The 21891-nt window shown below is 48.4% G+C and overlaps 1 protein-coding gene across 1 annotated transcript in view; it reads right to left on the bottom strand.

The window, feature by feature from the left end:
- The window catches only part of ZNF804A (zinc finger protein 804A), a 249640-nt gene extending 227990 nt beyond the window's left edge, over positions 1-21650 (bottom strand). The window contains exons 1-2 of the mRNA XM_088476427.1: positions 21540-21650; positions 21337-21507 (exon numbers count right to left, since the gene is read on the bottom strand). Coding sequence (XP_088332553.1) covers positions 21337-21507; positions 21540-21650 — 282 coding nt within the window. The remainder of the gene's footprint in view (positions 1-21336; positions 21508-21539) is intronic.
- Between the last annotated feature and the right edge of the window lie 241 nt (positions 21651-21891).

The raw sequence follows: 21891 nt of genomic DNA, 5'->3' as shown, positions 1-21891 counted from the left end.
CTATGGGCAACATCTGCACTTCTAAAAACCTGCACTTTAGGAATTATACCTCCAGGTGTATTCCAATATGGAAAGAGATCTGTGTTCAATTGTTTTCTGTGCCACCCTCTCCCAACCCCTCTTGACCAGTCTGCTTAACTGTTGTCCTTCCATTCTCCCAAATCACCTGGCGGCCCAAGGCACCATCATTACAATGACATGTTCTACAATATGGCACCTGAGCAGGAGATAATAAAGATTCTGGTACAGTGCCATAGTCTTAGGTATCTTCTGCATGCCTCCCAACATGACCCTCTCCAGGAGGGACACAATGCTCTGGTCCTGGACTTCCCTGGTAATTTATGATTGGTGGCGGCTCCAGGATCGGGGCTGCAGCACCGTCCAATATTCACATAGGGGAGTCACACCAACTGTCAGTGAGTCCCAGCCAGTGTTGTTTGGCAGAGTGTGAAATGACAGTTGGTGTGACCCCCCTATTTGATTTTTGAACTGCGCTGCAGCCCCACCTCTTACCAGGGAAGTCCAGGACCAGAGCATTGTGGACCTCATTCACAGAGCGTGAGGTCGGTCTGAATGAGGGGAGGACCTTTTGAATTTTCAAGACGTCCTCCTTTGCGGTGGTAAGGTTGTGGGTTAACACCCACAGCCTGACGACCGCCTAAGGTGATGGTCGCGATGGTCAAGACCATCGTGACCATCGGGGCTTACGACGAGACCCTAGGGTAGGGTCTCCCTTGTCGTAAGCCCCGGAGAACTTTCGGCTCTGTCTGAGCTGGAAGCTCTCCACTGACATCACTAGTGATGTCAGTGGGGCCGCCCCCAAACGGTAGACGTTCCCATGGGAACGCCCCCGTTTGGGCTGCCACCCCCCCGGCCCGCCTTCCAAACGGGGCGAGCTGTCAATCAACATCGACAGCTCGCCCCCTTTGGATCGAGATCCGCTATGACCGGCGCTGTCGGCCGTAGCGGGTCTCACACATGCGCACGACGGCGCCGTCGTGCGCATGCTCTGTGGGGGGCCATCAACCTGGTCCGGGCGCATCGGCGCTAACGACCGGCGCGATTGACCCCCTGTGTCCCTCCTGGAAAGGGTCATGTTGGGGGAGGTATGCTTCTGTGCTGGTGCCATCTTGACAAAGACATGGCAGAAAATACGGCAGCCTAGAAACTTGGTAATAGTCTGTTATAGGCACGGGGCCCCCATTGATACACTACCGGATGACAATACCTACTAAATTCAACTTAACTTCCATTAAAGCTCCATTCAGCTAAAAATAAAAGTTGGCGTATTTAATTGAGCTAGTTGCTAATTCAATTTACAAAACTTGCTCAAGCTGCAGATACTCAAGATAATATTGTGATTTCCGATTGTGAGAGAATTTTATTTACGATAAACAGCAACAGCCAACTAGATCCGAATGATTAAAATGTCTTTTATAGAACAAAGAATTAATCAAACAAATCAGAGTCAGTTGCTCCGCAAGATTCAAAGAAAGGGATTTGATTTATCCTCCTTGGTTGTAGTCCCAGCAAAAACAGGGATAGGCAGCAGAGAGTGATTACAGAGAAGCCTATGTTCTGCTTGTTTCTTGCCTTTTATTCAGGAGTGCCTCTTGTAAAATACCACGGTTATAGAGTATAGACAGACCATTTATTCAAAGCTATTTACACGTGGACAAATTCAACCAAAATCCTTCGGTTCTGCACTCGGATGCAGTTTCCACTATTGTTGCCCAAATTTTAAAATAATTTTCAGTGACTCTGCAGCTGAGTCATGTTACTAAGTGCATCACACGTGGTACTGCCTTGGACTCAGAGCACTATTGCTCCCATCATGTCAGGCTTACAGAACTTGATTGTAATACACGTTTTTGACTTTTAAGTACTGCTCGACAATAAGTGTTAAAGTAAAATCTCAGAGAATAAGAACAGATGATAAAAAGGCTTCTGACATGCAGAGAAAGGTTCATCGTAATGTGCAGTTGATCAGTACTGAAAATGACATATATTTCTGTGCCAAACTTTTCCAGGTACAAAATTTTAATACTGTAAATATAGAAATTAGTGACTGTCAGCAGGTAGGCTCTATGCATTATACGTTTTGGATACACTTTTGCATTTGAATATATTTATTAGGGGTGAGCGGGTTCGGATTTCTGAAATCCGAACCCCCCCGATCCGAGGTCGATCAGAGTCAGGCTCGACTTTTCCCGCCTGACTCGGATCTGAAATCGAGGCAAAACGTCATCATCCCGCCTTCCGGGTCTCGCGGGTTTTGGATTCTATATAAGGTACCCGCGTCGGCGCCATTTTCTCACTGGGCTGTGGACAGTGAAGAGGGAGGGTGGGAGTTAGGGCTGGCTGGGCTGTGTAGTGTAGTGTTGTGCTGTGCTGTGCTGCTGTTGTCCATAGGGGCTGTGTCCACTCCTCCAAAGTCCATAGGGGCTGGCTGTGTTGTGCTGCTGTTGTCCATAGGGGCTGTGTCCACTCCTCCAAAGTCATAGGGGCTGGCTGTGTTGTGCTGTGCTGCTGTTGTCCATAGGGGCTGTGGCCACTCCTCCAAAGTCCATAGGGGCTGGCTGGACTGTGTTGTGCAGTCAGTTGGCCATAGGGGCAACTCCGAAGTCCTGTGCAGTGTCCCAGTCCTAAAGGGGTGCTGTAGTGTTGTCCAGGGGGTGCTCTGTCCATCAGGGGTGCTCCCCCCAAGTGCAAAAAAATAAATGTTTTCTCTGTGTTTGTGAATTGTGTGCGCAGTAGCCGCACGTGCATCAACAAAGTAGTGCCAAGCGTGCGCCTGTGTCATAAGTAAAGGGCCGGCTGGCTTGACCGTTAAAGGGTGCTGTAACCCCCAAAGTGCACTCCAAACAAAATAAAAAATATATTTTTTTGTGTTTGTGAATTGTGTGCGCAGTAGCTGCACGTGCATCAACAAAGTAGCACCAAGAGTGCACCTGTGTCATAGGTAAAGGGCCGGCTGGCTTGACCGTTAAAGGGTGCTGTAACCCCCAAAGTGCACTCCAAAAAAAAAATATATATATATTTTTTTGTGTTTGTGAATTGTGTGCGCAGTAGCAGCACGTGCATCAACAAAGTAGTGCCAAGCGTGCGCCTGTGTCATAAGTAAAGGGCCGGCTGGCTTGACCGTTAAAGGGTGCTGTAACCCCCAAAGTGCACTCCAAACAAAATTAAAAAATATTTTCTGTGTTTGTGAATTGTGTGCACTGTGGCTGCACGTGCATCAACAAAGGAGCAGCGCCAAGCGTGCGCCTGTGTCCCATAAGTAAAGGGCTGGCTGGCTTGTCCGTTAAAGGGTGCTGTAACCCCCAAAGTGCACTCCAAACAAAATAAAAAAATATTTTCTGTGTTTGTGAATTGTGTGCACTGTGGCTGCACGTGCATCAACAAAGGAGCAGCGCCAAGCGTGTGCCTGTGTCCCATAAGTAAAGGGCCGGCTGGCTTGTCCATTAAAGGGTGCTGTAACCCCCAAAGGGCACTCCAAACAAAATAAAAAGATATATTTTTTTGTGTTTGTGAATTGTGTGCGCAGTAGCAGCACGTGCATCAACAAAGGAGCAGCGCCAAGCGTGCGCCTGTGTCCCATAAGTAAAGGGCCGGCTGGCTTGTCCGTTAAAGGGTGCTGTAACCCCCAAAGGGCACTACAAACAAAATAAAAAAATATTTTCTGTGTTTGTGAATTGTGTGCACTGTGGCTGCACATGCATCAACAAAGGAGCAGCGCCAAGCGTGCGCCTGTGTCCCATAAGTAAAGGGCTGGCTGGCTTGTCCGTTAAAGGGTGCTGTAACCCCCAAAGGGCACTCCAAACGAAATAAAAAAATATTTTCTGTGTTTGTGAATTGTGTGCACTGTGGCTGCACGTGCATCAACAAAGGAGCAGCGCCAAGCGTGCGCCTGTGTCCCATAAGTAAAGGGCCGGCTGGCTTGTCCATTAAAGGGTGCTGTAACCCCCAAAGGGCACTCCAAACAAAATAAAAAAATATATTTTTTTGTGTTTGTGAATTGTGTGCGCAGTAGCAGCACGTGCATCAACAAAGTAGTGCCAAGCGTGCGCCTGTGACATAAGTAAAGGGCCGGCTGGCTTGTCCGTTAAAGGGTGCTGTAACCCCCAAAGGGCACTCCAAACAAAATAAAAAAATATTTTCTGTGTTTGTGAATTGTGTGCACTGTGGCTGCACGTGCATCAACAAAGGAGCAGCGCCAAGCGTGTGCCTGTGTCCAATAAGTAAAGGGCCGGCTGGCTCATTTCTTAAAGGGTGGTGTAACCCACAAAGTGCACTAGTGTCCAACAAAAATAAAAAATTATTTTCTGTGTTTGTGTGCGCCGCACGTATATATCAATATAACATAAATGGAGTACCAAACTTTCTCCGATAAAAATAAAATAGGGAAAGATCAAGAACCACTTCCTCCTAGTGCTGTTGCTGCTGCTGGGAGTTGTTCATCATCCCAGAGAGGAAGTAGGAACACCACTACTTTTACTAAACAATTGACTCTCCAACAGTCCCTAACAGGGAGGATGAAGTACGACAGCAGTCATCCTGAAGCAAAACGTATAACTGAGGCCTTGACTGCTATATTGGTGTTAGACGTGCGCCCGGTATCCGCCATTAGTGCAGTGGGATTTAGACAATTGATGGAGGTAGTGTGTCCCCGGTTCCAAATCCCGTCTAGATTCCACCTGCATCCTCAAAGCAGCAGCAACAAGCGTGCGTCTGTCTGTTAAAGGGTGGTGTAACCCTCAAATTGCGCTCCACAAACAATAAAAAAATTATTCTTTTTTTTTTCTGTCTTTGTGAATTGTGTGGGCTGTAGCTGCACCTGCATCCTCAAAGCAGCAGCGACAAGCGTGCGTCTGTCTGTTAAAGGGTGGTGTAACCCCCAAAGTGCGCTCCAACCAAAATAAAATAATCTTCTTTTTTTCTGTGTTTGTGTGTGAAATGTATGCGCAGTAGCCGCACCTGCATCCTCAAAGCAGCAGCGACAAGCGTGCGTCTGTCTGTTAAATGGTGGTGTAACCTTCAAAGTGCGCTCCACAAAAATAAAAAATTCTTTTTTTTTGTCTTTGTGAATTGTGTGGGCTGTAGCCGCACCAGCATCCTCAAAGCAGCAGCGACAAGCGTGCATCTGTCTGTTAAAGGATTATATCGGTGACAGTATCCAAGTAGGCATGTCAGACAGTCCATACCTGTACTGGCAGGAAAAAGAGGCAATTTGGAGGCCCCTGTACAAACTGGCTCTATTTTACCTGAGTTGCCCCCCCTCCAGTGTGTACTCCGAAAGAGTGTTTAGTGCAGCCGGGAACCTTGTCAGCGAAAGGCGTAGGAGGTTGCTTCCACAAAATGTGGAGATGATGTTCATAAAAATTAATTATCAACTCTTCCAGGGAGACCAGCCTCCAGAACGTACAGAGGGACCTGTGGTGGTGGATTCCAGCGGGGATGAGTTAATAGTCTGTGAGAATGAGGATGTACACAACACTGAAGAGGGTGAGGAATCGGTGGATGAGGAGGATGAGCACGACATCTTGCCTCCGTAGAGCCAGTTTGTGCAGGGACAGATTAATTGCCAGCTTGTTTTGTGGGGGCCCAAACAAACCAATCATTTCAGCCACAGTCGTGTGGCAGACCCTGGCGCTGAAATTATTGGTTTGTTAAAGTGTGCATGTCCTGTTTATACAACATAAGGGTGGGTGGGAGGGCCCACTCGTGTCGCTTAGCATAGCCTTTTGGACATAAAAGCATTATTGTGAGGTGTTCAGAATAGACTGAAAATGAGTGGAAATTAATGTTATTGAGGTTAATAATAGCATAGGAGCAGAAAAACCAACACATTCTGTGATTTTAGCTGTTTTTATGCTTTTTAAAAAAAAAATACAGATCCAAAACACAAAACCCAGAACCCAAAACACGGAAGGGTGGTTTTGGCAAAACTAATCCAGATCCAAAACACGAAGAAAGATCCAGATCCAAAACCAAAACACGAAAAGTGGCCGGTGCACACCCCTAATATTTATTCGAGCGTAATCCAGAAAGTAAAGACCGTTTGCTTGTAAACGAAAAAAAAAAAATTTGTATTCATTTTTTTTGTTTCTTTTTTAAACATAACAAACAAATCAATAAACATGCGCACCCTTCCTACTTGGTCTAATTTCGGTTTGTGTCATTTTAAAACATGGAGTACCTGTCTATCTCCACATAACTGCCTCCTTCAGTTATGCATTTGTCATATTTGGGCCTCATTCAGCAAGGAACGCAGTTACTTATACGCGCGTAATCGGCTGATTGTTGCATTCTGCGCATGCGATCAGGACAGCGATTGCAGTGACTACTCAGACCCATCGCAGAGTGATTGACAGGAAGTGCCGTTTGTGGGTGGTGATGGGGGGTGGTCGGCCGAACGCAGGCGTGCCAGTAAGTTTCAACGCCGTTGCATGGGCGTGCATAAATTATTCACTGCGACAGCCTGAGGCCTCATAGCGTGCGCTGAAGTACGCAATTCCTGAGTGAGGTCTGACCTGCCTTAACTGTGCGTATGGGTCCGATGGTACTCGATTGTACCGATGTTTTCGCAGTCTTGCTAACCATTATGGATGAGCGTGTAAAGTAAAGTGGGCGTCCTTATGTAGTGCTGTGGCGGGCATTGCAATTGCTATGGATTAGCATACTATCCGTAGTGAATCAGGCCCCCTGTCCACGAGCTTTATAATCCCCTTGTTGTAATCGGCTGCTTCCAGACCATTGAACCCCTTGATGACATTAAGCTACAACTCATTTATTTATTTACAGTTTAAGTTGCGCAGCATATTCCGTTGCGCTTTAATAGAACAAAACTGGGTAGTAACAGACAGATATAAAGCTGGCAAAACTAGCAAAACGTTTTCCATCCATGAACTTAGGGCCTGATTCAGAGCCGGACGCAATTAGCGCTCGCTCGTCCCGAAAATAGGGGTGGCTATTCAAATGAACCGTTCGCTCTTTGCGGTCTGCTTACGCCTCTAGGTCTGAACGAGCGAACAAAACTTGCGGTCGTTTTTTGGAAACCTACGCCCCCTGGCCGCTCGCATCGTACGTCATGTCCGCTATTTATTAGATTAATCGAGTACATCGACCAGGGTATGAAGTGCTTGCTATTCTTCTTGTGGTTGTTTTTTGCTACCACAATTTTGCGAGCAGTTCTGGCTATAAAATAGCCCAGTGACGTGGTCAATGACGCTGCTGTTTTAATTATGCACACCCATAAAACGCCCGTTTTGACCTTTAAGCACGCCTGCGTTCGGATCTCCACTCCCCGTTTTCAAGCACCTTCCCCTGTTACCACCCACAAACGCCTCCTCCTGTCACTCAAATTATCAGGCATTCGCTATTTTGCGAGCACATGAAATTCAACCGCACTGACTATTTCGCGCATGCGTATAACGATCCGTACGCATGCGCAGTTGGGCAAACATCGCTCGGAGCGAACGAGCGGCCGCTTACGAGCGGCTCTGAATCAGGCCCTTAGTTTGGTGAAAAAGTGAAAATCGCAAGGTCCGGACTATAGGGTGGATGAACAGAAACCTCCCACCCAAAACTGTGTCTGGTGATGGGCGTCCCGATTGCTCTTCGTCATGCATGTTCATTTGTCCATTCAGGAATCGAATAACATTCCCCACTTCAGTGACAGAGGGAATTTGCATCAGAGGGTTCTTTTATAACAACGCACATCAAAAACAACCATAACAGCACGCCACTCTTAGAAAACAGGCTAGGGAGACCGTCTGACCATGAATTGGGAGGGGGAATGACCTGCACGGCGGGAAAGCGCAAACAGACCTTGGAGCGAGATGCAGGAAGGTGAAAAATGCATTTCTCATATGCACCAAGCCAGTTGTGGTGGGTAACGCCATCTCCCTGGCTTCTCTCCGCGGAGTGTTGATAGAGGGATCCAAGCGGATCCCTCCTAGGTCCCCCCTCCCTAAGCGCGGCGCTTACGCAGTAGGACGTAGACCGGGAAGTCCCTCCACCGCAAAGGGCCACTCTTACTGACAGAGCGGTCCTTTGCAGGGATCGTCATGCATCCAGCCCTATTTTCTGGATTACCCGTGTGTGTGTACTTTTTTAATAGCTCTTTTATAAATGAAAACTTTTAGCTTTCCTTTAAAGTAATTAAAATGTAATTTAGTAATATAATTTTAGTAGCACTTACGGCTATAGGGCTTATTCAGAGTTTTACGCTAAGCTGGTGTTTACGCAGTTGTCTTTTTTTTTGCTACTGCGCACGCGCGAAATGCCATGGAAAGTTCCACTGCGCACACGCAAACTAAAGTTTGAGATGGCATTCGCAATAGCTCCATGATCGCAAGGTCCTGAGCAGACCACTGCGATCCATGGGTGTTTCTGGGTGAAGTCAGGGAGGTGGCCGAAAGTGTTTGCAAAAAAAGGGCGCTCTGTGGGCGTGTTATGGGATTTCCAGGGGTGTGTCTGAGCTCGCAGCTGTGCTCCAAATCGCAGAATCTCAGTCTCAGAGGTCAGTTTCAGAGAAACAGTTGACACGGAATCTGCGCTGCCCAGGACTTACATGACGAGTCGGTGTGCGTCCGATCTTGCGTCGATGGTGGTGTCTTCTCAACCCCTGGTGGATCTGCACACAATGCAGATAGGGGAAGTGGGAGTAGCAACATTTGCTTAATCTGTCGCACACTATTTCAGACTGGCTGAATTGTAAGCAAGCCTTACCATGTTTTCGTACATACTTTGAGAACGCAGTTTAGAATGCAAGAGCGTAGAACTCTCAATCAGGCCGATATTTACTAAAGATCATTATTTCAAAGCTACCGATTCTTAGAGCCTTTGAGGACTGGATTCATAAGGGCAAAGTCACGATCCGTAGGTAGGAATTCCTCTGAAGAGAACAGGGAGCCGGGGGGAGGGGGGGTAAGGATGGCTAGAAGGCAGCGAGGGGAGTGACAGTGCCAGCATCCTCAAAAGGTCAGTCCCAGGTGGCTAGACCTAACCAGAGGCGTGGAGTCTAACCCACTCGGTGGTCTTCACCAGTGACCCGTTTTGATATGGGTTTCGCCGCACCGAGTTAAGCAGGTCGCGGTCCTCTGGTTAGGTACCTGGAAGTTTAACAAGGAGACTACGAATTGTCACTGCGGTAATTATTGGAAAAGATGCACTGGAATGTACTTATGAGACATTGCTGAATACATCAAGAAGTGACACAGGAGGACAGAACTAGTTGGGGGAGACGATGAATAATGGAGGGTCAGGTACTGAATGCTTAGGGTAACATAGAAAATCTAGACACAGGGTAGTGTGAAAGGAAATCGGGGATCCAGACACTGAAAGACACTGAGTGTACAGGGAACCCAGACGCAAGGTAATATACTTGGTGCACTGTAGATCCTGACACAGAACAGTAACTGCAAAGAATTCAGATGCTGGTGAGAGAACTGATAAGGTGCATACACACGGTCAGACTTTGTAGGACGATATAAACGATAACGATATCTTTTATCGTTATATCGTTCATATTGTCCATTTTTTGACCCCTTCCAACCCCCAAACGACGGACAATGCGCGGGCACGGATGGTCGATAACGATCATTGCCCGTGCATGCAGTCCAACCTGGTCGATATCGATCATCCAGCACATGCAGAACTATCAGACAACGATAACGTTATCATTGTCTGATCTGACCGTGTGTATGCACCATTACACTGTAGGTAGTCTCGGAGTAATCATACAAAGAACACAGACGCATGTGGGTGAGCTTGTTACACAGTAGAAACAGTCACGGAGGATAATAACTGCAGGGACTTCAGACGTTGGAGAGTGAACTTGTTACACATTATGCTGCAACCCGGCATCGCAGGATCAGAGAAATCCAACATGTTGGATTTCGGCGATTTGATGATCGCGATCAAAAAATTATTGCAATTGTCAAATCGACATTTAATATGACAAATGTCTGCGATCAGCGACGGATCGTAGAACATCGATGGTGGGAGGTCGGCGTTTACCCCCGGAAACACCGGCAATTCTTATTGCATCGCCGGATCATGACAAACAGTCGCTGATGTATATGGGCACCTTAACTTGTGCAGGGAACTCAGAGAGGAGCCTAAAGCTGGCTACACATCTAAAGATTATCTGTCCAACCAGCCAACTAGTTGATTGGTTGGAATGAAAATCTGGTAACGTATGGGAGTAACTGATGATCAGCAAATTGCTCCTAAATGCCAGAAAACAGATGAAAATGGTCGTCAGACAAGTTTGTTAAATGTTTGATCTAAACTATTTGTTCAAACAACAGTTTATTTCCATTTTCCGGCGTTTGGGAGCAAATTGCTGATTGTCATTTACTTTCATACCTTACCAGATTTTCATTCCAAACAATCAACTAGTTGGATGGTTGGACAGAAAATCTTTACGTTTGTATGCAGCTTTACAGCTGAGGTATACAACACAGGGACTCAGCTGGGAGCTGAACAGCAATCCAGGAATCAGCAAGAAACTTGACACAGTGGTATTCAGCTAGCAGTTGAAACATGTAACAAAGGGAATCAATACTGAGAGCTGCTGCAAATAACACAGGTAGTAAACTTGATAGTAGATCCAGTCACAGAATAATAATCACTGCAGATTAGCTTTGGGATACGCTGAGAAAAGCAACCTAGAGCCTAGAACGAACACAAGCGTCACAGGGAAAGTGAAGTTGAACAGCATATTCCTGTTCCTGGAGTGAGACTATATACCCCTAGGTAGCTGGTCATTGGATCAGAGGATCAGCTGAGTGACCTCAGGGCTACCATTGGGGGAGACTAGTCAGATGATATGGACCAACATGGGGCGAACAAATATACAGAACATTTTATTCTCATCAATCCCTGCCTCCAATGGACCACACTAAACATTTTTGGGCTATTATAGGAACCTGGTACTCCCAGGCAGGGGCGTCGAGAGGGGGAGGGGCGGGTACAGATTACCCGGGCCCGGGCTTCCTGAGGCGACCGGCGGGGGCCCAGATCTGGCGCCGCCCCCCCCACCTCACAGCAGCCCAGCTACAGCAATCCCCTATGCCTGTGGGGGGGAGCGATCACACTGATCGAGCTCCCCCTGGCTTTGAGCAGGGCTGAGGGGGCTCAGAGCTCCCCCCCCTCCCCAGCGCGCAGCGCCGCTTTGCAGCGCTGCAATTCTTTTTTTTTTTTTCTAGGAAGGGGGCATGGCAACGCCTCCCATGATTAGGCCACGCCCCCTTTTACCCAGGCCCACCGCTGCTCTTGGCAGGCCTGCTCCCAGGTAAACCCATGTCAACAAGGGAAGAACATTCAAGCTCCACACAGATAGTGCCCTGGTTGAATTGGATTGAACATGTAACCTCATCACTGCAAAGCATCAATGCTGGCCAGAAAGTACCTTATTTGAGATGCATGGTGGTTGCCAAGACAGGATCTATTCCTTCTTAAGATGCTAGTACCGACACACTGCTGAGTGTGCATGCATCTGGTCTGGCGGTCTCCTAGTTTACAACAATTTTACACATTGGTTCACCTACAACTCACTAAAGCTTTATTTTTATTGAATGAAGAACATCACTCAGGCCATAATATTGGGTTGGGTAAGAGATCCCAGCGGTCGGGATGCTGCTGGTCAGAATACCGACAGCGGCATACCGACAGTCAGAATCCCGACACCCATTAAGAAAGCAGGTAAGACTAACCATTACCCCTAACCCTCTCCCTGGTGCCTAACCCAAACCTCACCTCCTAGTGCCTAAACCTAACCTCCACCCAGGGGCGTATCTTCCTATTGGCCAGGATGGCCAGGGGCGCCGGCCGAGGGGGGGCGCCGTTGCCGCCTGCAGTCAGTTCTATCCCTGCTGCCCGCCCCAGTGATTTCCCGGCTGCCTGGCGCTTAGTATACACATACACACTGAGTCTGTCACAATCACTACAGAGTAACAGACTCAGTCTGGAACTGGCAGCGTTGGGTGACCCCCTTACTGACGTGTGATGTCACACACCATGCATGCTTTGATAGAGAGGACACACACCTAATCATCTAGATGTCCTTCACAGCAGGGGTCAGGGAGCGGTCAGTGCACATGGTACACTGCTGACTCGTCGGCCGGGACCTGCGGGGTTGAGGACTGAGCAGGCAGGAGGAGTGTACAGCAGCGTGAGGACTTTTGCCGGGGAAGTTGGGATCGGTCTGTGATGTGGTAATGGGGGCTGGCTGAGGAAGGTGATGTGGCTGTGGATTGAGGTAGGTGATGTGGCTGGAGGCTGGCTGAGGAAGGTGATGTGGCTGTGGACCTCATGAGGTAGGTGATGGGGCTGGAGGGTGGCTGAGGATGGTGATGTGGCTGTGAGCTGAGGAAGGTGATGGGGGCTGAGGAAAGTGATGGGGGCTGAGGAAAGGAGTGGGACCAAGTTCCAACCCACTGGCCTAGTCTGGACTCTCTGGAGGGAGACACTCACTGGTCTGGACTTTCTGAAGCGACTTGAGGCTGGTCTGCAATTAGCTCTGCAGCTATCTGTGACAGCCTAGCAGGTGAGGTTACTCAGTTATCTGTAGGGGGCTGGAGAGAATTAGGGGTCTATATACTAAGCAGTGATAAGAGACAGAGGGCCTGATTCAGAGCAGCTCGTAAGCGGCCGCTCGTTCGCTCCGAGCGATGTTCGCACAACTGCGCATGCGTATGGGTTGTAATACGCATGCGCGAACCAGTCATTGCGGTCGGAAATTGTGTGCTCGCAAAATAGCGAATGCCTGCTAATTTGAGTGACAGGATGAGGCATTTGTGGGTGGTAACAGGGGAAGGTGCTTGAACACGGGGAGTGGAGATCCGAACGCAGGCGTGCCAAACTGTCAAAACGGGTGTTTTAAAGGTGTGCATAATTAACAAAACAGCGTCATCGACCACGTCACTTGGTTGTCTTTTAGCCTGAATTGCTCGCATGATTGCGGTAGGAAAATCCTACCACAAGCACTGCGAGCAGTTCATTCGCCTTTCGATGTACTCGATTAATCTAACAAATAGCAGAGATGACGTACGATGCGAGCGGCCAGGGGGCGTTTTTTTAAAAATAGCGAGCGCATGTTTCGTTCGCTTGTTCAGACATAGAGGCGTCAACAGACCGCAAAGAGCGAGCGCTCTATTTAAATATCCAGCCCCTTTTTCTGAACGAGCGAGCGCAAATAGCGTCCGGCTCTGAATCAGGCCCAAAGTGAAAAGTGATAAGTAAGTGATAAGGTGCAAGCCAATCAGCTCCCATCTGCCATCTCACAGGCTGTGTTTGAAAAATGACAGTTGGGAGCCCCCTTAATGTTTGTTTTTATTTATCTTCTGGCTGTGGGGGCAATGAATCAGTGTGTGTTATTTTATTTCCAGTGGGAGCAATCACTGGAGGGGGACGCCAGTCCCTTAGTTTGCAAGGGGCACTCGGACCCCTAGATACACCCCTGGCTCCACCTCCCCGCACCCTAAACCTAACACTGCCTCCTCGCTGCTTAAACCTAACCTCCCCAAACAAGTGCCTAAAACTAACCTCCCCCTCCACGCACCCTAAACCTAACCCTCCCCCCTAGTGCCTAACCCTAACCCTCCACCTAACGCCCCATATTTACCTTTGTGGTCCTGGGATTCCGACGCCCGTCGGCATCTGGCACGCCGGGATGCTGACTACATACCCATAATATTTACACCTTGTTTCAATTATGTTAAAAAACGCAATGAAACAATAAATTGATTTGACTGCACACAGCAAAGGCAAGGAAAACTGCTGATAAAATGTCCACTTTTCACCTTAGCACAAGATACTGTAGTTCTCCATTAAGGGGGAGATTTATCCCAGCTAGGGTTAATTCAATTAGGAGCAAAAAGTCGAGATCATCGAAAAGCGTTCTCCGATGCGATCTTTTCGCCTCATTCGCCAGTTTTTCATCAATCTTTTCGCGTACTTTCACAATGCGTGCTCCCGCTTTTTGCCCTATTCAATTACAAAACAGGCGAAAATGCATATGTGTGAAAACTGCCAAAGGCAAAACTAGCGAAAAGTACAGCATATATTGGGGAAAGCATTCTGTACTCCATAAAAGCCTAACTGACCCTGGAAATCAATACAGAAGGCTATTAATAGCCCTAATAATAGTATTTTGAGTTTTTAAATTGAGTCAAATGGCTGTTATACTGTATGCATATTTGCATATCTGTTAAAAAATTATATAAAGCATTTTTTTTTTTAAATAGTTGGATTTAAATTGGGGGTACATTAAAATGGGTATTATTATATTTTTGTGTCTATAAAGTGCAGTTTTAGAAAATGTTAATAATACACCTGCTGCTGCCACCTGCAAACCTAAAAACACCTGTCCTATCCATACTGCCCCCAAATTACCTGACCCAGTACTTTAAACCCATATTCCAACACTTTTTTAAATTTTCACCCCCAAAAAACATGTCATTATTAGGGGGAATTAAGCTAACTGTAATTTTTTTTCCTAATTAGTCCAAAGGCTTCTGAAATAAGGAGCTCATTCAGAGTCGGTCGTGAGCGCTGAGTGCTCGCAACCGACTCGATGTTGCCCCTCAGCGCATGAGCACGACGGAGCGCATGAGCCGGCTCCGTCGTGCGCATGCGCGAGACCCAGCTAACGACGGGCGCCCCGTCGTTAGGGGTCTCGAAGCAGACGGGGCGAGCTGTCGATGTTGAGTGACAGCTCACCCCGTTTGTTGGGCGGGCCGGGGGCGTGCCCGGCCAAACGGAGGCGTTCCAGTCAGAACGCTTGCCGTTTGGGGGCGGCCCCACTGACATCATTGCAGATGTCAGTGGGGAACTTCCTGCTCAAACAGAGCAGGAAGCTCCCTGGGGCTTACGAGTGCCCAGACCCTACCCTAGGGTCTGGTCGTAAGCCCCGATGGTCGCGATGGTCTTGACTATCGCGACCATCACCCATGTCGGTCGTTATAGCTGTGTGTGTTAACCCACAGCTTAACGATCGACAAGGAGGCGGCCGTTCAGGATGCAAGCGACCGCTTGCATCTAACGACCGCCTCTGAATGAGGCCCCAAGTGCCCACATTTTTAGGCCAAAATAGGGATTTTGCACACCTTTTCACCTGCCTCTGAGGTGGTGAAAACTTTTCGCCTGTTTCTGCCTATGGAGTATTCTCACCTGTGAAAACGTCCGGGAATTGAATAGCGCGATACGCTGGACTTCACAAAAAGATCACATCGGCAAACGCTTTTTGCTGATTGCGACTTTTCGCTCCGAATTAAATTCGGTCCTAGGAGAGAAATGAAGGGGAGAGATTTAAAGGGGTGTAATGCACTAAGCCTTGGAGAGAAATAAAGTGGACGGGGAAAAAAGTACCGACCAATCAGCTCCCAACTGTCACTTTACAGGCTGTGTTAGAAAAATGACAGTTAGGAGCTGATTGGATGGTACTTTATCTCTCCTCAAAATTTGACACATCTCCCCCATAATCAGGTATGCTAAAAAAACAAAAAAGAAATTCACATAAGATAATTTAATGAGGACTTCATGAAGGGTTCCAGATTCCTGTAGTTTTAAACCCACTGAAACATTTGGTAATTTAGAGGGGAGAGCAATCTGTAAATGTCGCCTTTCCGTGAACTTCAGAACCTCCCCCGGAGACCGTTGCCTGCAAGTGAAATTTGATACATTCGGGCGCTATGATCGCATCCTGCAATGCGATCAAGGGCGCTAATATCGAGCCCAGATCATATTGCAAATGCCATTATTAATGCATTCTACCATGATTCGATAGGCAGCCAGGTATCGGTCAGATTTGGCCATACGTGTATATAGATGTGCGTAACAAAATCTAACAGACAAGGGTTTTTGTGTCTTGATAGAACTTATGTATCTTAGCACAGTCTGACAATTACTGTGTACACAACTAGATGCGATTATTGTCCGACTTATCCGTGATTTGGCTCCTCATTATTTACTGTGATCTGATGCCAGTTATACCCCTTTCAGACATACTGAGATTCCCGGGATTTTGGCCTGCCTCGGCCAAAATTCCCGGGTCTCATGTCTGTTTGAAAGGTACCTACCCGGGAATGTGACCAGGGTATTTCCCGGGACTTAAGTCCCGGGAAGACTACCCTGCTCTAGTGTGAATGGTGCAACCCGGGGATTTTACTCCCAGGCTGCACCAGGCAGTTTCTGTTTGGCCCTGGCTCCGACTGAGCCACCGGGGAGGCGGCACCAGCGGCGGTAACAGCGCCCACACCCCTTCCCATACTCAGTGCTGGCAGCACTGAGAGCAGCGGCCCCCCTGTCCCTATAATTACCGGCGGTAGCAGCGCCGCCGGTAACAGTGCCCGCACCTCCCCCCCTTCCCATACTCAGCGCCGGCAGCACTGAGAGCAGCGGCCCCCTGTCACTATAATTACCAGCGGTAGCAGCACCGCTGGTAACAGCGCCCGCACCCCCCACCCGTTCCCACCGCCGGCAGCACTGAGATCAGCGGCTCCCCTGTCCTCAGCCCCAGCGGGTCAACTTTCCGTCTGTCACCAGGCAGAAGTGGATGGAGAGATCACAGCCTCCCCGTATTCTCACTGCTGCACGGAGCTGCGCTGGGAAACTACAGGTACAGGAAGACTGCTCTGCTCTTTCACACATGCTGCATACGGGAGAGGGGCTGCGGGGGGGGGGGGGGGGAGTAGGAGCAGATATTTTCAGTGACCTGTCCCTCTGTCACTTTCCCCACCTGTCCCTCTGTCACTTTCCCCACTTGTCACTTTCCCCACCTGTCCCTCTGTCACTTTCCCCACCTGTCCCCCTGTCACTTTCCCCACCTGTCCCCCTGTCACTTTCCCCACCTGTCCCACTGTCACTTTCCCCACCTGTGCCTCTGTCACTTTCCCCACCTGTCCCTCTGTCACTTTCCCCACCTGTCACTTTCCTCACCAGTCCCTCTGTCACTTTCCCCACCTGTCACTTTCCTCACCTGTCCCTCTGTCACTTTCCCCACCTGTCCCTCTGTCACTTTCCCCACCTGTCCCTCTGTCACTTTCCCCACCTGTCCCTCTGTCACTTTCCCCACCTGTCCCCCTGTCACTTTCCCCACCTGTCCCTCTGTCACTTTCCCCACCTGTCCCTGTCACTTTCCCCACCTGTCCCTCTGCCACTTTCCCCACTGTCCCTGTCACTTTGCCCACCTGTCCCTCTGTCACTTTCCCCACCTGTCCCTCTGTCACTTTCCCCACCTGTCCCCCTGTCACTTTCCCCACCTGTCCCCCTGTCACTTTCCCCACCTGTCCCTGTCACTTTCCCCACCTGTCCCTCTGTCACTTTCCCCACCTTTCCCCCTGTCACTTTCCCCACCTGTCCCTCTGTCACTTTCCCCACCTGTCCCCCTGTCACTTTCCCCACCTGTCCCTCTGTCACTTTCCCCACCTGTCCCCCTGTCACTTTCCCCACCTGTCCCTCTGTCACTTTCCCCACCTGTCCCCCTGTCACTTTCCCCACCTGTCCCCCTGTCACTTTCCCCACCTGTCCCTGTCACTTTCCCCACCTGTCCCTCTGTCACTTTCCCCACCTTTCCCCCTGTCACTTTCCCCACCTGTCCCTCTGTCACTTTCCCCACCTGTCCCCCTGTCACTTTCCCCACCTGTCCCTCTGTCACTTTCCCCACCTGTCCCCCTGTCACTTTCCCCACCTGTCCCTCTGTCACTTTCCCCACCTGTACCCCTGTCACTTTCCCCACCTGTCCCTCTGTCACTTTCCCCACCTGTCCCCCTGTCACTTTCCCCACCTGTCCCCCTGTCACTTTCCCCACCTGTCCCTGTCACTTTCCCCACCTGTCCCTCTGTCACTTTCCCCACCTGTCCCTCTGTCACTTTCCCCACCTGTCCCTGTCACTTTCCCCACCTGTCCCTCTGTCACTTTCCCCACCTGTCCCTCTGTCACTTTCCCCACCTGTCCCTCTGTCACTTTCCCCACCTGTCCCTCTGTCACTTTCCCCACCTGTCCCTGTCACTTTCCCCACCTGTCCCTCTGTCACTTTCCCCACCTGTCCCTCTGTCACTTTCCCCACCTGTCCCTGTCACTTTCCCCACCTGTCCCTCTGTCACTTTCCCCACCTGTCCCTGTCACTTTCCCCACCTGTCCCTCTGTCACTTTCCCCACCTGTCCATGTCACTTTCCCCACCTGTCCCTCTGTCACTTTCCCCACATGTCCCTCTGTCACTTTCCCCACCTGTCCCTGTCACTTTCCCCACCTGTCCCTCTGTCACTTTCCCCACCTGTCCCCCTGTCACTTTCCCCACCTGTCCCTGTCACTTTCCCCACCTGTCCCTCTGTCACTTTCCCCACCTGTCCCTGTCACTTTCCCCACCTGTCCCTCTGTCACTTTCCCCACCTGTCCCCCTGTCACTTTCCCCACCTGTCCCTCGGTCACTTTCCCCACCTGTCCCGCTGCCACTTTCCCCACCTGTCCATGTCACTTTCCCCACCTGTCCCTCTGTCACTTTCCCCACCTGTCCCCCTGTCACTTTCCCCACCTGTCCCTGCCACTTTCCCCACCTGTCCCTCTGTCACTTTCCCCACCTGTCCCTCTGTCACTTTCCCCACCTGTCCCTGTCACTTTCCCCACCTGTCCCTCTGTCACTTTCCCCACCTGTCCCTCTGTCACTTTCCCCACCTGTCCCTGTCACTTTCCCCACCTGTCCCTCTGTCACTTTCCCCACCTGTCCCTGTCACTTTCCCCACCTGTCCCTCTGTCACTTTCCCCACATGTCCCTCTGTCACTTTCCCCACATGTCCCTGTCACTTTCCCCACCTGTCCCTCTGTCACTTTCCCCACCTGTCCCTGTCACTTTCCCCACCTGTCCCTCTGTCACTTTCCCCACCTGTCCCTCTGTCACTTTCCCCACCTGTCCCTGTCACTTTCCCCACCTGTCCCTCTGTCACTTTCCCCACCTGTCCCTGTCACTTTCCCCACCTGTCCCACTGTCACTTTCCCCACCTGTCAGTCTCACTTTCCCCACCTGTCCCTCTGTCACTTTCCCCACCTGTCCCTCTGTCACTTTCCCCACCTGTCCCTGTCACTTTCCCCACCTGTCCCTCTGTCACTTTCCCCACCTGTCCCTGTCACTTTCCCCACCTGTCCCTCTGTCACTTTCCCCACCTGTCCCTGTCACTTTCCCCACCTGTCCCTCTGTCACTTTCCCCACCTGTCCCTCTGCACCTTACCATCCACTTTAATAAAACTGTGTAAAACTCTGAAAAACCCTGCTCTTGTCTGAATGGTGCTACCCGGGAATTTCCCGGGATTTTTCACAGGAGAACTTCCTGGGTCTGAGCAGGAAATTTTCCGGGTTGTATGTCTGAAAGGGATATTAGATGTAAAAATACCTAAACTGACAGGTATTGGTGTATACACACGGTCAGACTTTTCTTCAGATCTGAACGATAACGATTTTAAAAATCGTTCATATCTGAAAGAAAAATCTGACATGTGGGCAACGATGAGCGATGCGCGTTCTCGTTTGTGAGATAACGATATCTGACATCTGTGTTTGCAGTCAGATTTGGTCGATTTCATTTATTTTAATACAGGATGAAATTGTTCAGTCATTTGCAAATCGTTCAATCGTTCATCTGACATATCTGCCCGTGTGTATGCACCTTAATCCACCGCAATTTTGCCTTAATGAGTCCTATAACATTTTTTTTAACCTTATTTAAACTGATATTATTACAAGTAAATAAAAAGAGCAAAGTATTTCTCTCATCATGGAATGATCCTTGTGCGCAACTTAAACAGCTCACTACTTTTAGTAAATTCATTAAGCCATCTCACAGAGGCAAAGACTTGAGATGGTAGAACTGGTTATATACTTCAGTACATAGAAATATCGCTTTCAAAGGTGTAATGACAGACGTCTTACAGTATATGAAGTTTTAAAATAAGTCTTTTCATTTTCTTTTTTAGTATTATTTTAAAGTGGACGTACCACAAAAGAAAGCTCTTTGCATAGTCATTTGGAAAACGTATTGTCAATATTGAAAACACAGGATATGATACAAGCATATGACATATTTTATATTATTGCTGCTTAACTTCTTAGAAAATATTGAAATAAAAAAAAAACAATACAGGAAACAAGTCACTTATGGTGCATACACACGGTCAGATTTTTCCTTCAGATCTGAACGCTAACGATTTAAAAATCGTTCAGTCGTTCATATCTGAAGGAAAATCTGACATATCTGACATGCCTGAACGATGGACGATGAACGATGTGCGTTCCCGTTTGTCAGATAACGATATCTGACATCTGATGTGTTTGCAGTGAGACTTGGACGATTCCATTCATTTTAATGCAGTCAAAAATCGTTCAATCGTTCAAAACTTTGGTAAAATCGTTCAAATCGTTCATCTGACAAATCTGACCGTATGTATACTCCATTACAGAGGTCCGTATATATGGGTTCTTTAACTTTATCAGACAGGACTCACATGATGTACTTACAGAGCATAATAACTGTTACAGTATGTACAAATTAGGTAATTATTTTAGAAACGGCAAAAAAAGGTATTCATGTACACATGCTACATATTAAGACAAAAATATGATTGATGATTAATTTATTAAATGACATGCCTCCTAATTTTGGGCTCTGACGATAAGTTAAGAGCAGGTGTTACAAGGGAACTATATGGTGTAGAATGTGCAAATGACAGTAATGATGACAGGTGCTACAGCAACTTCTGACAGTCTCAAGGAGAGAGAGAGAGAGAGTGCTCAGGAAAATGATAAAGTGGAGAGTGATTAACTGCCAGCCACTCAGCTCTCAACTGTCATGTTACAGGTTGTATATGAAATATGACAGTTAGGAGCTGATTGGCTGGTCGTTTATCACTCTCCACTTTATCACTTCCCATAAATTAATACATCTGCCCCAGAAAGCGCTGTTATATTACAGTTAAATACTTTATTATAAACCCCTCACTGGCTGGACACATGCCCAAAGGAGTAAAAAAAAAAGTTATTTCTTACAATAATGTCTCCTTTTGATCATACACATAACAACGTTTTATACCAAACAAATGAAGAAGGCACAGTAAGGAGCCTTATAGATAATTGCCTCTAACAGCAGCAGCCCTGCCAGCCGTGTTACTGGATGTTGGCATCTCTGTACAGTACATTCCACATTGATCTGTTCTATCTATTTATTGGGAACCCAAATAGCAGCCTGGAGCACGCCCAGAACTCCACAGCAAGGCAGAATGCAGACAAAGACACAACAACACACTGTGTAACCATAAAACAGGGAGCAGGTGATCCCTACCAGAGTTTTGCTGCCAGTGAGGGGTCCTCTGAAAACTCCTTTGATGTTGCGGCAGTGCCCCTTGCTCTGGTGCGAGGAGCTGATCACTATGTAGTAACACTCCATTACACGGGGCTTCTCCGCATGCAGGGTCCGTGCTCTGTATATAGTGCGTGTGCTGCTGGGGAGTCGCTAATAGCGTGTGTGTGGCCGCAGCGCTGCGCGTCACTGGCTGCCCGGGGATCTCTTCTGCCTGCTGCGCTCCCGTACTGCTGCTGCTGCTGGCGCCTCTGACACGCTGAGTGCTGATATACGGGAGAGCAATGCTGCTTCATTACACTGAGCCAATAGAGGGGAGGCGTCTCGGTTAAATACGAGGACTGTCAGGGAAGAGCTTATGTCACACGCTGCTCCGACTTCTCTCACATTAAAGGCACTGTAACCCTATTATTGTATAATGCCAGTGTAGTGTGTTAGTAAGGATCTGGGAACTAAACATATTTTTGTTATTATTATTATTATTATTATGCATATTTTTTGTTATCTATATATAAATAGCAGAAGGACGACTTTTAT

Source organism: Taudactylus pleione, unplaced genomic scaffold (assembly GCF_031769625.1).
Source record: "Taudactylus pleione unplaced genomic scaffold, aTauple2 ptg000188l, whole genome shotgun sequence".
Lineage (NCBI taxonomy): Eukaryota > Metazoa > Chordata > Amphibia > Anura > Myobatrachidae > Taudactylus > Taudactylus pleione.
Note: the sequence above shows the minus strand (reverse complement) of the source record. Positions and strands in the feature narration are given on the sequence as shown.